The 15876-nt window shown below is 58.7% G+C and overlaps 1 protein-coding gene across 7 annotated transcripts in view; it reads left to right on the forward strand.

The window, feature by feature from the left end:
• Nucleotides 1–15876, forward strand: part of depdc4 (DEP domain containing 4) — a 132735-nt gene that overhangs the window by 78001 nt on the left and 38858 nt on the right. For 4 of the 7 annotated variants that reach the window (XM_072484749.1, XM_072484750.1, XM_072484756.1 and 1 more), the window contains exon 1: nt 9604–9715. The exons of 1 other annotated variant lie outside the window; for it this stretch is intronic. In XM_072484749.1, coding sequence (XP_072340850.1) covers nt 9649–9715 — 67 coding nt within the window. In that variant the 5' untranslated portion in view covers nt 9604–9648. Of the gene's footprint in view, nt 1–9603; nt 9739–15876 lie in introns of those variants that run through there. 2 more of the 7 variants (XM_072484751.1, XM_072484752.1) reach the window with 2 other exon arrangements.

Here is a 15876-nt window from a genome sequence, read left to right on the forward strand (position 1 = left end):
ACGCATTGGTCACTCAAAACTCCCATCAGTCAGTTAAAATCCTCATCAGTCACACAAAACCCCCATCAGTCACTCTAAACCCCCATCAGTCACTCAAAACGCATTGGTCACTCAAAACCCCCATCAGTCACTCAAACCCCCATCAGTCACTCATAACACATTGGTCACTCAACCCCCATCAGTCATTCAAAATCCTCATCAGTCATTCAAAATCCCCATCAGTCATTCAAAACCCATTGGTCACTCAAAACCCCCATCAGTCATTCAAAATCCCCATCAGTCACTCAAAACACATTGGTCACTCAAAACCCCCATCAGTCACTCAAACCCCCTATAAGTCACTCAAAACGCCCAGCAGTCATTCAAAACCCATTGGTCACTCAACAGTCACCCCCAACAGTCATTCAAAACCCTCATCAGTCACTGTATCCCCCATCAGTCACTGTATCCCCCATCAGTCACTCAAACCCCCCATCAATCACTCAAAATGCATTGGTCACTCAAAACTCCCTTCAGTAATTCAAAACCCTCATCAGTCAGTCAAAACCCCCATCAGTCACTCCAAACGCATTGGTCACTCAAAACTCCCATCAGTCACTCAAAACCCCCATCAGTCACTCAAAACCCCCATCAGTTACTCAAAACTCCCAATAATCACTGAAATCCCATTGGTCACTTAATGAATGAATATCGCTTATTGTCACAAGTAGACTTCAATGAAGTTACTGTGAAAAGCCCCTAGTCGCCACATTCCGGCGCCTGTTCGGGGAGGCTGTTACGGCTGTTAAAGCCCCCTTAGGTCACTTAAAACCCCCATTGGTCACCCAAAACCCCATCAGTCACTCAAAACCCCAACAATCACTCAAAGCTCCCATCAGTAACGCAAAACCCCCATCAGTTACTCAAAACCCATTGGTCACTCAAAATCCCCATCAGTCACTTAAAACTTGCATCAGTCACTTAAAACCCCCAACAAAAGTAATTTATCACTCAAAACCCTAATTCATCACTTAGCCCCCAACATATTATCTTGAAATATGACAGGATTAATTAATGACCTCAGAATGAAGGCACCCTTAGCAGCAACCATATGATTGGATTTTACATCCAGTTTGAAAGGGAGAAGAGTGGGTCTAAGACGACTATTTTAAGCTCAAATGAGGGCAACTATGTGGGCATGAAAGCTGAGCAAGCTGACATGAATGGGGATAATAGGCTAGGAGATAGATCAATATAGAACCAATGGCAGACATTTAAGGGGATATTTCAGAATAAGTATATTCCTGCTGTGAAACAAAATTCTAAAAAGAGGAACTACCATCCATGGTTAACCAAATAAGTTAAGGAAAGCATCAAACTTAAGAAAAACAAATATAACTGTAAAGCTGAGAGGCAGGTGACTCAGATGATTTGTCCGAATATAAAGAACAGCAGGGAATAACTGTTATAACCTGCCTACTTACCATTGGCTGGGGACTAATGACAATCCCACAATCCTGTGGGAGTATGAGCTTCCCCAATGAGGGGGGCGGAGAAACCATTAGTAAACTCCAAATATAAATAAAGCAGGCCAGTTTGGAACCAGCAGGAAGGAGTGTGCAGCAAGGGAAGTTGCTGCTGCTGTTATATATATATATATTATATATATATATATATATATATATATGTTATTGTAAATAAATGTTATTACTTTGTATCCTTAAAACTCGTGCTGGATCCTTTGTGGCCCTCACAAAACTGGCGACGAGGGTTAAAGTGAATAGCTGTCTACACTGCTGAAGCCACCTCCCTGGATTTTTGTTGGATACAGGTTGGAAGTTGTTTTCTATTATACCATGCCTCTGTACGGACGTTTGGATGTTTTTGATGCTGCGCTGGTAAGCTGGAACCAGTACACACAACGGATGCGTTACTATTTCCGGACAAACAATATCGCCGAAAACGAGTGCCAGGTGGTCATATTGCTCACCGCCGAGGCCCGCATACGTTTGGGGTGATTAGGAGCCTTACGCACCCAGCTGCGCTGGACACCAAAACGTTTGTTGAACTTGTGAATATAGTGGGGCAACATTTTAACCCAACCCCGTTTACGATAGTCCAGCATTACCAGTTTAATACCGCTGAGAGGACCCCTGGAGAATCCCTTGCCGATTTTCTATCCAGGTTACGCAGGATTGCGGAGTACTGTGACTATGGTGAGACCTTGTCAGAAATGTTACGCGACCGTTTGGTTTGTGGTATTAACAATGTGGCCACCCAGAGAAAGTTGTTAGCTGAGCCAACATTGACTTTTCAACAGGCCATTCAAAGAGTATTGTCCCGAGAGAACGCAGAACGAGGAGTGCAGGAGCTACAGGGAATGGAAGTGCATGCCTTGGGGCGCAACCCCTTCCGTCCGAAAACGTCCCCCCGCACTCCTGCGGTACCTTGGGCGAGGCAACGTCCGGACCGACGCCAGTGGCCGTCGGACATTCCTCCCCTAAGGGAGCCTTCTCCAGAACCAATGGATGAGGAGCCATGTCTGTGTCAGACTTGTAGGCGCCGACCCCGTCGCGGACGGCGGTCCTGGGGGCGCCAGAGGCGCCGTCGTTCCGACCGAAACTGGGACCAGCCCAGGGGCCATACCTTCCATGTGGATGAACCTGCGGCGATTACTCCTGAGGACGTGGAGACGGAAGACGACTGCCTGCAGTTGCATTGTGTGGCAGCTCCCCGTGTGGCCCCCATTAAGGTGACAGTACGGGTCAATGGCCACCCGCTTGAGATGGAGTTGGACATTGGCGCAGCGGTCTCCGTGATCACCCAGAGGACATTCGACCGCATCAAGCAGTGTATACAGACCCTTACATTAACCGACTCACAGGCCAGGTTGGCCACCTACACGGGGAAAATTTCTGGACATTGCAGGAACTACAATGACCCCTGTTGTTTATGGATGCCAGGAGGGGTGTTTCCCACTTATCGTGGTGCGCGGCCATGGGCCCAGCCTGTTGGGTTGGGACTGGTTGCGCCATTTGCGGTTGCAATGGCAGCACATCCTCCAAACAGTTTCTGAAGGGTTGACTGAGGTGCTAGGACGATACCCAGATATATTCCAGCCTGGTTTGGGGAAAATAAAAGGGGCCGTAGCCCGTATCCAAGTCGAACCAGAAGCCACGCCGTGCGATTTCCGGGCACGCCTGGTGCCTTACGCCTTGCTCGAGAAGGTAGAAGGGGAGCTCACTCGTTTGGAGAGTTTGGGTATTATCAGGCCCGTCCATTTTGCTGACTGGGCAGCACCAATTGCACCTGTAATGAAGCCAGATGCCACAGTTCGCTTGTGTGGCGACTATAAACTTACAGTGAATACGGCTTCCCGACTCGACCGATATCCAATGCCTCGCATAGAGGATCTCTACACGAAGCTTGCAGGTGGACTCTCGTTCACAAAATTAGATATGAGTCACGCCTACCTGCAGTTGGAGCTGGACCCTGCCTCCCGACCATATGTAACGATTAATACACACCGGGGCCTGTATGAATATACACGGTTGCCCTTTGGAGTATCCTTTGCCTGTGCAATTTTTCAATGTGCTATGGAGGGCATTTTGAGAGGTTTACCACGTGTTGCTGTCTACTTAGATGACGTTTTGATTACAGGGACGTCGGAGCAGGAACATTTGGAAAATCTGGAGGCTGTCCTTAGACGCCTTTCAGAGACTGGAGTCCGTTTACGTCGCACAAAGTGCGTATTTCTGGGAAAGGAAGTAGTCTACCTAGGTTATCGGGTGGACCGCGAAGGTTTGCACCCCGTCGCAGAGAAGGTGCGTGCAATTCAACAGGCCCCCGCCCCGACTGACACTTCGCATCTTCGTTCTTTTCTCGGTCTCATAAACTATTTCGGGAAGTTCCTCCCCAACCTGGCAACTACGCTGGCCCCTTTGCACCTTCTGCTAAAGAAAAATCACACCTGGGTTTGGGGTCAGCCGCAAGAAACCGCTTTCCGGCGGGTAAAGCAACAATTGTCGTCGTCTGGGTTACTAACCTACTATGATCCTGGAAAGCCTTTGCTCGTCACATGTGATGCATCCCCGTATGATATTGGGGCCGTCCTGTCCCACAAGATGGAGAACGGGGCCGAGCAACCGATAGCTTTCGCCTCCCGCACATTGACTGCAGCGGAGAAAAAGTACTCGCAGATCGAGAAGGAGGGCCTGGCAGTGGTTTTTGCGGTGAAACGCTTCCACCAGTACGTGTAAGGCTGCCATTTCACTATCGTGACTGATCATAAGCCTCTGCTGGGACTTTTCAGAGAGGATAAGCCAATACCGACCATTGCTTCCGCATGGATCCAGTGCTGGGCTTTGTTGCTTGCTGCATACGAGTATTCTCTGGAGCACAAACCAGGTACGCAGATAGCAAATGCCGACGCACTGAGCCGATTGCCTTTATCGACCGGCCCCATGTCGACCCCCACGACCGGTGAGGTGGTTGCAACCCTAAATTTTATGGACACCTTGCCTGTCACGGCATCACAGATCCGTGAGTGGACCCAGACGGAGCCAGTCCTGTCAAAGGTTCGGCACATAGTTCTGTATGGTGGGCAGCATAGACAGCTCCCAGGCGATTTGCGGGCATTTTCCTCCAAGCTGTCAGAATTCAGCGTGGAAGATGGCATCCTCTTGTGGGGGATGCTTGTGATTGCCCCGGAAAAAGGCCAGGAGCTGATACTAACAGACTTGCACAATGGGCATCCAGGTGTGACCAAAATGAAATGTTGGCCCGGAGTTATGTCTGGTGGCCAGGCCTCGACACCGACATTGAGAAGGTGGCCCAAAACTGCTCCATTTGCCAGGAGCATCAGAAGCTTCCGCCGGCCATGCGCCTACATCACTGGGAATGGCCAGGGCGGCCTTGGGCACGCTTGCATGCAGATTTCGCAGGCTCTTTTCAAGGATCCATGTTCCTTCTAATAACTGACGCCCAGTCTAAATGACTAGAGGTGCATAAGATGCAGGGGACAACGTCCTGCGCAACAATTGAAAAGATGCGTTTGTCGCTTAGTACGCATGGCCTCCCCGAGGTGCTGGTCACGGATAACGGCACTCCATTCACGAGTGAGGAGTTTGCGAGGTTCACGAAGATGAACGGCATACGCCATATCCGCACTGCCCCTTACCACCCGGCTTCAAATGGGTTGGCAGAGCGCGCAGTGCAGACATTCAAAAGAGGCCTAAAGAAGCAGTCTTCCGGATCAATGGACACGATACTGGCTCGCTTTTTGTTTACGTATAGGACCACCCCCCATGCGGTGTCTGGGGTAGCTCCCGCAGAACTCCTAATGGGCCGGAGACTTCGCACCCGCCTTAGTATGGTTTTCCCGGACATTGGCGCAAAAGTACACCGCACACAAGAACTGCAGGGACAGGGATTTTCTCGGCATCAGCCGATTCAGCAGTTTGCGCCCGGTGACCCAGTGTTCGTTCGGAATTTTGCTGGTGGTGACCAGTGGGTTCCTGGTGTAATCTTTCGCCAAACGGGCCCTATATCTTACCAGGTGCAAACCCAGGGTCATCTCCAGCGCAAACATGTAGACCACGTTCGGTCCAGAAGACTATCCCCTCAAAAGATTCCCCACCCCCAGAGCTCATTTCTACAGCCGCAGAGACCAGAGACAAGGGAAGGTAGTCCTCACAATCTTCCACTGGTGCCTCACTCGAAGCCTGCGCAGGTCGTTACAGAACCGAATGGAGATAGAGACGCTGACATGACGGAGGCAGCAGATGCATCAGAGGGGGAATCCTCGGGTCCACGGGCCGTGGATGTACAACCGTTGCGCCATTCATCACGGAAGCGCCGGTCTCCGTCTCGTTACACGCCGCCTGATCCAGCGCCACGTGCAAATGGGGTCCGGCCTACGGCAAAACGAGTCCGACGCCCGCCTTCGCCAGGGTCTTCGGTGGATTGCTTGGACTTTGGGGGGGGAGGGATGTTATAACCTGCCTACTTACCATTGGCTGGGGACTAATGACAATCCCACAATCCTGTGGGAGTATGAACTTCCCCAATGAGGGGGGCGGAGAAACCATGAGTAAACTCCTAGTATAAATAAAGCTGGCCAGTTTAGGAACCAGCAGGAAGGAGTATGTAGCAAGGGAAGTTGCTGCTGCTGTTATATATCTATATATATATATATATATATATGTTATTGTAAATAAATGTTATTACTTTGCATCCTTAAAACTTGTGCTGGATTCTTCGTGGCCCTCAAAAAATAACTAAAATATTAATCAGGAGAAAGAAATCAGAGTACGAGAGAAAGCTAACAAGAAATGTAAAAATGGAGAGCAAGAGTTTCTACATGCATTTAAAAAGGAAAAGAGTAAGTAAAGTGAGCATTGGTCCACTCGCATGTGAGAATGGACAGTTAATAGTCGAGAGTAAGGAAATGGCTGATGAAATGAACAGATATTTTGCCTCTGTATTCACTAGGAGACATTCCAGTAATAACTGTAAATCAGGAGATGGAAGAGAGAGAGGAACTTATAATAATAATAATCTTTATTATTGTCACAAGCTTACATTAACACTGCAATTAAGCTACTGTGAAAATCCCCTGGTCGTCACGCTCCGGTGTCTGTTCGTGTACACAGAGGGAGAATTCAGAATTCACCGAACAGCACATCTTTCGAGGCTTGTGGGAGGAAACCGGAGCACCCGGAAGAAACCCACGCCGACACAGGGAGAACGTGCAGACTCCACACAGATAGTGACCCAAGTGGGAATCAAACCTGGGACCCTGGTGCTGAGAAGCAACAGTGCTAACCACTGTGCTATCGTGCCGCCCTTGGCAAAATTACAATCAAGAGGGAAGCAGCACTGAGCAAACTAATGGAGGTGCTGGCTGACAAGTCTCCAGGTCCTGATGGACTACATCCTAGGGTCTTAAAAGAGGCGGCTAATAAGATTGTAGATGTGTCGGAGTTAATTTTCAAAAATTTAAGGGGCGGCATGTGGCACAGTGGATAGCACTGGGACTGCGGCGCTGAGGACCCGGGTTCGAATCCCGGCCCTGGGTCACTGTCCGTGTGGAGTTTGCACATTCTCCCCATGTCTGCGTGGGTTTCACCCCTGCAACCCAAAGATGTGGAGGATAGGTGAATTGGCCATCCTAAATTGCGCCTTAATTGGAAAAAAAAATAATTGGGTACTCTAAATGTATAAAAATATATATATTTTCCAACATTTGTAAAAATCTGGAAAGGTTCCATCAGACTGGAAAGTAGTGAATGCAACCTCTGTATTCAAGAAGAGAGGGAGGCAGGAAACAGGAAAGTATAGGCCAGTAAGGTCGACATCTGTCGTGGGGAAAGTGTTAGAATCGATCATTAACAGGGGCAGCACAGTGGTGCAGTGGTTAGCACTGCTGCCTCAGCGCTGAGGGTGGATGGATGGATTTCTTTATTGTCACGTGTACCGAGGTACAGTAAAAAATATCGTCTGCGAGCAGCTCAAACAGATCATTTAGTACATGAAAGGAAAAGAAAAATGCATAATAGGGCAACACAAGGTACACAATATAAATACATAGACACTGGCATCGGGTGAAGCATGCAGGAGTGTAGTATTAATCGGTCAGTCCATAAGAGGGTCATTTAAGAGTCTGGTAACAGCAAGAAAAAAGCTGTTTTTGAATCTGTTCGTGCGTGTTCTCAGACTTTTGTATCTCCTGCCCAATGGAAGACTTTGGAAGAGTGAGTAAGCTGGGTGGGAGGGGCCTTTGATTATGCTGCCAGCTTTCTCCAGGCAGCGTGAGGTGCAGATAGAGTCAATGGATGGGAGACAGGTTCATATGATGGACTGGGCTGTATTCACGACTATCTGAAGTTTCTTGCGGTCAAGGGCCGAGCAGTTGCTACACCAGGCTTTGATGCACGCTTTCTATGGTGCTTCTGTAAAAGTTGGTAAGAGCCAGTGTGGACATGCCGAATTTCCTTAGTTTCCTGAGCCAGCCCTGTCCGTGTGGAGTTTGCACATTCTCCCCATGTACGTATGGGTCTCACCCCCACAACCCAAAGATGTGCAGGGTAGGTGAATTGGCCATGCTAAATTGCCCCTTAATTGGAAAAAAAAAAAGAATTGTGTACTCTAAACTAAACATTTTTTTAAAAAAGAATCGCTGATTAACGAGTTTATAATGTGGCATTTAGACAAGCTCAAGGTAATTGGCAAGAATCAGCATGGTTTTATGAAAGGGAGGTCATGTTTAACCAATTTACTAGTGTCCTTTGAAGGAGTAAAGTAGGCAATGGACAGAGGGAAGCCTGTAGATGGACTGCACTTGGATTTCCAGAAAGCATTTGCTCAGGTGCCACATCAAAGCTCATAGTGTAGGCGCTGGCAGAAAACAGATTATACATCAATGGGTCTTTGTCTGATAGGCAGCATGTGATGAGTGGAGTCCCACAGGAGTCTGTGATGGGGCCTCAACCTTTTGTAATTTACATCAATGTGTTAAATGCAGGGAGCAAAGGCATGGTAGCTAAATTTGCAGTTGCCACAAAGGTCAGGAGGAAAGTATGTTGTGAAGAAGACATACAAAGTTGGCATGGATACAAATAGGTTAAGTGAGTGTGCAAAAATCTGGCCAATGGAACATAATGTGTGAAAATGTGAAGTTGTTCACTTTGGCAGGAAGAATTTAAAAAGCAGAGTATTACTTAAACGGAGAACGCCTACAGAATGCTGATGTGCTAAGGGATTTAGGTATTCTCCTGTATAAGTCACATATGTGTCACAAAGTTAATATGCACATGCAGCATGTAATCAAGAAGGCTAATGGAATGCTATCATTTATAATGAGAGGAATTGAACATAAAAGTAACAATGTTCTGCTTTGGTTATACAGGGTATTGGTGAGACTGTCTTCAATATTGTGCGCAGTTTTGGTCTTCTTACTTAAGGAACCGGTTCAGGGAATGTTCACTAGATTGATATGGAGAATGCGTGGGCTGTCTTATGAAGATAGGATGGTCAGGCTGGGCTTGTTTCCATCGGAGTTTAGAAGAGTGAGGGGTGACTTGATTGAAGAATGTAAGGTCCTGAATGGTCTTTACAAGGTGGACATGGAAATTATGTTTCCTCTTGTGGGCGAGTCCAGAATGAGGGAGCACTTCTTTAAAAAGGTTGAATTGGAGGTCACCCTTTCAAGATAGAGATGAGGGGGATTATTATTTTTCTGAGGGTTGTGCAACTTTGGAACTCACTGTGTCAAAAGATGGTGGACACAGGGTCATTAATATTTTTAAGGGGGAGTTAGATAGATTCTTGCTAGGCGACGGACTCAAAGATTATTGGGATAGATAGGAATGTGGAACACAACACAAATAGAACAGCCTCGATCTAATTGAATGGCAGATTAGGCTCGAGGGGCCAAATGGCCTAATTCTCCAATTTCGAATGTTAATGTGTTCATGTGCATTGGTCATTCAAAGCCCCCCGTGGGTCACCAAGACCCCTCACTCAGATTGCTGCCTGAGACACTCAGAGAGGGGCCACCAGCTGAGGTCAGCCTCTGGGAATGGGAGTGTCTGCCGTGACGTTAACAGGAGGGGCGTGTCTGCAGTGACGTTCACAGGAGGGGCGTGTCTGCGGTGAAGTCGGCCGCGAATGGCGCTGAATTTAACTCCCCGGTTTCGGCGGTTGGGGAGCGGGAGTTCCCTGAGGAGAAGGCCAGGTACTGAGGAGCAAGGGCTAGAGGTGGGAAGCCGCTCCTGCAGCCGGCGGTGCCGGCAACAGTTCCCGGGTGAATTGGGTGGGATGCAAAAATTCTGTCCAAGCTACCGAAACTACAATGTCTTCAACTCCCGTCGGCCCTTACCCTCCCCCCCCCCCCCCCGGCCCCTTACCCCCCGACCCCTACCCCCCGACCCCTTACCCCCCCCCCCACTTGTCGGCCCGTACCCCCCCCTGTCGGCCCCTTCCCCCCCCCCCCCCTGTCGGCCCCTTCCCCCCCCCCCCCCCTGTCGGCCCCTTCCCCCCCCCCCCCCTGTCGGCCCCTTCCCCCCCCCCCCCTTGTCGGCCCCTTCCCCCCCCCCCCCCCCCTGTCGGCCCCTTCCCCCCCCCCCCCCCCTGTCGGCCCCTTCCCCCCCCCCCCCCCTGTCGGCCCCTTCCCCCCCCCCCCCCTGTCGGCCCCTTCCCCCCCCCCCCCCCCCTGTCGGCCCCTTCCCCCCCCCCCCCCTGTCGGCCCCTTCCCCCCCCCCCCCCCTGTCGGCCCCTTCCCCCCCCCCCCCTGTCGGCCCCTTCCCCCCCCCCCCTGTCGGCCCCTTTCCCCCCCCCCCCCTGTCGGCCCCTTTCCCCCCCCCCCCCTGTCGGCCCCTTTCCCCCCCCCCCTGTCGGCCCCTTTTCCCCCCCCCCCCCCCTGTCGGCCCCTTCCCCCCCCCCCCCCCTGTCGGCCCCTCCCCCCCCCCCCCCTGTCGGCCCCTTCCCCCCCCCCCCTGTCGGCCTCTTCCCCCCCCCCCTGTCGGCCCCTTCCCCCCCCCCCCCGTCGGCCCCTTCCCCCCCCCCCCTTTCGGCCCCTTCCCCCCCCCCCCCCCCCCTTTCGGCCCCTTCTCCCCCCCCCCCTGTCGGCCCCTCTTCCCCCCCCCCCTGTCGGCCCCTCTTCCCCCCCCCCCTTGTCGGCCCCTTCCCCCCCCCCCCCCCTGTCGGCCCCTTCCCCCCCCCCCCCTGTCGGCCCCTTCCCCCCCCCCCCTGTCGGCCCCTTCCCCCCCCCCCCCCTTTCGGCCCCTTCTCCCCCCCCCCCCTGTCGGCCCCTCTTCCCCCCCCCCCTGTCGGCCCCTTCCCCCCCCCCCCCCCCTTGTCGGCCCCTTCCCCCCCCCCCCCCTTGTCGGCCCCTTCCCCCCCCCCCCCCTTGTCGGCCCCTTCCCCCCCCCCTGTCGGCCCCTTCTCCCCCCCCCCCCTGTCGGCCCCTTCCCCCCCCCCCCCCCTGTCGGCCCCTTCCCCCCCCCCCCCCCTGTCGGCCCCTTCTCCCCCCCCCCCCCCTGTCGGCCCCTTCTCCCCCCCCCCCCCTGTCGGCCCCTTCTCCCCCCCCCCCCCCCTGTCGGCCCCTTCTCCCCCCCCCCTGTCGGCCCCTTTCCCCCCCCCCCTGTCGGCCCCTTCCCCCCCCCCCCCCTGTCGGCCCCTTCCCCCCCCCCCCCCTGTCGGCCCCTTCCCCCCCCCCCCCCCTGTCGGCCCCTTCCCCCCCCCCCCCCCTGTCGGCCCCTTCCCCCCCCCCCCTGTCGGCCCCTTCCCCCCCCCCCCTGTCGGCCCCTTCCCCCCCCCCCCCCTGTCGGCCCCTTACCCTCTTTCCCCCCCCCCCCCCCCCCCGGCCCCTTACCCTCTCTCTTCCCCCCCCCCCGGCCCCTTACCCTCCCCCCCCCCCGGCCCCTTACCCTCCCCCCCCCCCCCCCCCCGGTCCCTTACCCTCTCCCCCCCCCCCCCCGGCCCCTTACCCTCTCCCCCCCCCCCCCCGGCCCCTTACCCTCTCTCCCCCCCCCCCCCCCCCCGGCCCCTTACCCTCTCTCCCCCCCCCCCCCCCCCGGCCCCTTACCCTCTCCCCCCCCCCCCCCCCCCCGGCCCCTTACCCTCTCCCCCCCCCCCCCCCGGCCCCTTACCCTCTCCCCCCCCCCCCCCCCCCGGCCCCTTACCCTCTCCCTCCCCCCCCCCCCCCCGGCCCCTTACCCTCCCCCCCCCCCCCCCCCCCCCGGCCCCTTACCCTCTCCCCCCCCCCCCCCCGGCCCCTTACCCTCTTCCCCCCCCCCCCCGGCCCCTTACCCTCTCCCCCCCCCGGCCCCTTACCCTCTCCCCCCCCCCCCCCCCCGGCCCCTTACCCTCTCCCCCCCCCCCCGGCCCCTTACCATCTCTCCCCCCTCCCCGGCCCCTTACCCTCCCCCCCCCCCCCCCCCCCCCCCCCCCCCCCGGCCCCTTACCATCTCTCCCCCCTCCCCGGCCCCTTATCTCTTCCCCCCTCCCCGGCCCCTTATTTCTTCCCCCCTCCCCGGCCCCTTATCTCTTCCCCCCTCCCCGGCCCCTTATCTCTTCCCCCCCTCCCCGGCCCCTTATCTCTTCCCCCCTCCCCGGCCCCTTATCTCTTCCCCCCTCCCCGGCCCCTTATCTCTTCCCCCCTCCCCGGCCCCTTATCTCTTCCCCCCTCCCCGGCCCCTTATCTCTTCCCCCCTCCCCGGCCCCTTATCTCTTCCCCCCTCCCCGGCCCCTTATCTCTTCCCCCCTCCCCGGCCCCTTATCTCTTCCCCCCTCCCCGGCCCCTTATCTCTTCCCCCCTCCCCGGCCCCTTATCTCTTCCCCCCTCCCCGGCCCCTTATCTCTTCCCCCCTCCCCGGCCCCTTATCTCTTCCCCCCTCCCCGGCCCCTTATCTCTTCCCCCCTCCCCGGCCCCTTATCTCTTCCCCCCTCCCCGGCCCCTTATCTCTTCCCCCCTCCCCGGCCCCTTATCTCTTCCCCCCTCCCCGGCCCCTTATCTCTTCCCCCCCCCTCCCCGGCCCCTTATCTCTCTCTTTCTCTTTCCCCCCCCCCCCCTCCCCGGCCCCTTATCTCTTTCTTTCTCTTTCCCCCCCCCCCCTCCCCGGCCCCTTATCTCTTTCTTTCTCTCCCCCCCCCCCCCTCCCCGGCCCCTTATCTCTTCCCCCCCTCCCCGGCCCCTTATCTCTCTCTTTCTCTTTCCCCCCCCCCCCTCCCCGGCCCCTTATCTCTTTCTTTCTCTCCCCCCCCCCCCCCTCCCCGGCCCCTTATCTCTTTCTCTTCCCCCCCCTCCCCGGCCCCTTATCTCTTTCTTTCTCTCGCCCCCCCCCCCCCCGGCCCCTTATCTCTCCCCCCTCCCGGCCCCTTGTCTCTTTCTTTCTCTCCCCCCCCCCCCCCCCCCCCCGGCTCCTTATCGCTCCTCTTCCCACCCTACACCCCCCCATCGGCCCCTGATCTCCTCCCACCGGCCCCCTACCCCTCCTCTCCCACCGGCCCCCTACCCCTCCTCCCCCACCAGCCCCTTACCCCCCCCCCACGGGCCCCTAACCCCCCCCCACCGACCCTTTATCCCCCCACCAGCCCCTTACCCCCCCCCCCAGCACCAGCCCCTTACCCCCCCCCCCAGCACCAGCCCCTTACCCCCCCCCCCAGCACCAGCCCCTTACCCCCCCCCCAGCACCAGCCCCTTACCCCCCCCCAGGACCAGCCCCTTGCCCCCCCAGCACCAGCCCCTTGCCCCCCCAGCACCAGCCCCTTGCCCCCCCAGCACCAGCCCCTTGCCCCCCCAGCACCAGCCCCTTGCCCCCCCAGCACCAGCCCCTTGCCCCCCCAGCACCAGCCCCTTGCCCCCCCAGCACCAGCCCCTTGCCCCCCCAGCACCAGCCCCTTGCCCCCCCAGCACCAGCCCCTTGCCCCCCCAGCACCAGCCCCTTGCCCCCCCAGCACCAGCCCCTTGCCCCCCCAGCACCAGCCCCTTGCCCCCCCAGCACCAGCCCCTTGCCCCCCCAGCACCAGCCCCTTGCCCCCCCAGCACCAGCCCCTTGCCCCACCAGCCCCTTGCCCCCCCAGCACCAGCCCCTTGCCCCCCCAGCACCAGCCCCTTGCCCCCCCAGCACCAGCCCCTTGCCCCCCCAGCACCAGCCCCTTGCCCCCCCAGCACCAGCCCCTTGCCCCCCCAGCACCAGCCCCTTGCCCCCCCAGCACCAGCCCCTTGCCCCCCCAGCACCAGCCCCTTGCCCCCCCAGCACCAGCCCCTTGCCCCCCCAGCACCAGCCCCTTGCCCCCCCAGCACCAGCCCCTTACCCCCCCAGCACCAGCCCCTTACCCCCCCAGCACCAGCCCCTTACCCCCCCAGCACCAGCCCCTTACCCCCCCAGCACCAGCCCCTTACCCCCCCAGCACCAGCCCCTTACCCCCCCAGCACCAGCCCCTTACCCCCCCAGCACCAGCCCCTTACCCCCCCAGCACCAGCCCCTTACCCCCCCAGCACCAGCCCCTTACCCCCCCAGCACCAGCCCCTTACCCCCCCAGCACCAGCCCCTTACCCCCCCAGCACCAGCCCCTTACCCCCCCAGCACCAGCCCCTTACCCCCCCAGCACCAGCCCCTTACCCCCCCAGCACCAGCCCCTTACCCCCCCAGCACCAGCCCCTTACCCCCCCAGCACCAGCCCCTTACCCCCCCAGCACCAGCCCCTTACCCCCCCAGCACCAGCCCCTTACCCCCCCAGCACCAGCCCCTTACCCCCCCAGCACCAGCCCCTTACCCCCCCAGCACCAGCCCCTTACCCCCCCAGCACCAGCCCCTTACCCCCCCAGCACCAGCCCCTTACCCCCCCAGCACCAGCCCCTTACCCCCCCAGCACCAGCCCCTTACCCCCCCAGCACCAGCCCCTTACCCCCCCAGCACCAGCCCCTTACCCCCCCAGCACCAGCCCCTTACCCCCCCAGCACCAGCCCCTTACCCCCCCAGCACCAGCCCCTTACCCCCCCAGCACCAGCCCCTTACCCCCCCAGCACCAGCCCCTTACCCCCCCAGCACCAGCCCCTTACCCCCCCAGCACCAGCCCCTTACCCCCCCAGCACCAGCCCCTTACCCCCCCAGCACCAGCCCCTTACCCCCCCAGCACCAGCCCCTTACCCCCCCAGCACCAGCCCCTTACCCCCCCAGCACCAGCCCCTTACCCCCCCAGCACCAGCCCCTTACCCCCCCAGCACCAGCCCCTTACCCCCCCAGCACCAGCCCCTTACCCCCCCAGCACCAGCCCCTTACCCCCCCAGCACCAGCCCCTTACCCCCCCAGCACCAGCCCCTTACCCCCCCAGCACCAGCCCCTTACCCCCCCAGCACCAGCCCCTTACCCCCCCAGCACCAGCCCCTTACCCCCCCAGCACCAGCCCCTTACCCCCCCAGCACCAGCCCCTTACCCCCCCAGCACCAGCCCCTTACCCCCCCAGCACCAGCCCCTTACCCCCCCAGCACCAGCCCCTTACCCCCCCAGCACCAGCCCCTTACCCCCCCAGCACCAGCCCCTTACCCCCCCAGCACCAGCCCCTTACCCCCCCAGCACCAGCCCCTTACCCCCCCAGCACCAGCCCCTTACCCCCCCAGCACCAGCCCCTTACCCCCCCAGCACCAGCCCCTTACCCCCCCAGCACCAGCCCCTTACCCCCCCAGCACCAGCCCCTTACCCCCCCAGCACCAGCCCCTTACCCCCCCAGCACCAGCCCCTTACCCCCCCAGCACCAGCCCCTTACCCCCCCAGCACCAGCCCCTTACCCCCCCAGCACCAGCCCCTTACCCCCCCAGCACCAGCCCCTTACCCCCCCAGCACCAGCCCCTTACCCCCCCAGCACCAGCCCCTTACCCCCCCAGCACCAGCCCCTTACCCCCCCAGCACCAGCCCCTTACCCCCCCAGCACCAGCCCCTTACCCCCCCAGCACCAGCCCCTTACCCCCCCAGCACCAGCCCCTTACCCCCCCAGCACCAGCCCCTTACCCCCCCAGCACCAGCCCCTTACCCCCCCAGCACCAGCCCCTTACCCCCCCAGCACCAGCCCCTTACCCCCCCAGCACCAGCCCCTTACCCCCCCAGCACCAGCCCCTTACCCCCCCAGCACCAGCCCCTTACCCCCCCAGCACCAGCCCCTTACCCCCCCAGCACCAGCCCCTTACCCCCCCAGCACCAGCCCCTTACCCCCCCAGCACCAGCCCCTTACCCCCCCAGCACCAGCCCCTTACCCCCCCAGCACCAGCCCCTTACCCCCCCAGCACCAGCCCCTTACCCCCCCAGCACCAGCCCCTTACCCCCCCAGCACCAGCCCCTTACCCCCCCAGCACCAGCCCCTTACCCCCCCAGCACCAGCCCCTTACCCCCCCCAGCA

This window comes from Scyliorhinus torazame, chromosome 19 (assembly GCF_047496885.1).
Source record: "Scyliorhinus torazame isolate Kashiwa2021f chromosome 19, sScyTor2.1, whole genome shotgun sequence".
NCBI lineage: Eukaryota > Metazoa > Chordata > Chondrichthyes > Carcharhiniformes > Scyliorhinidae > Scyliorhinus > Scyliorhinus torazame.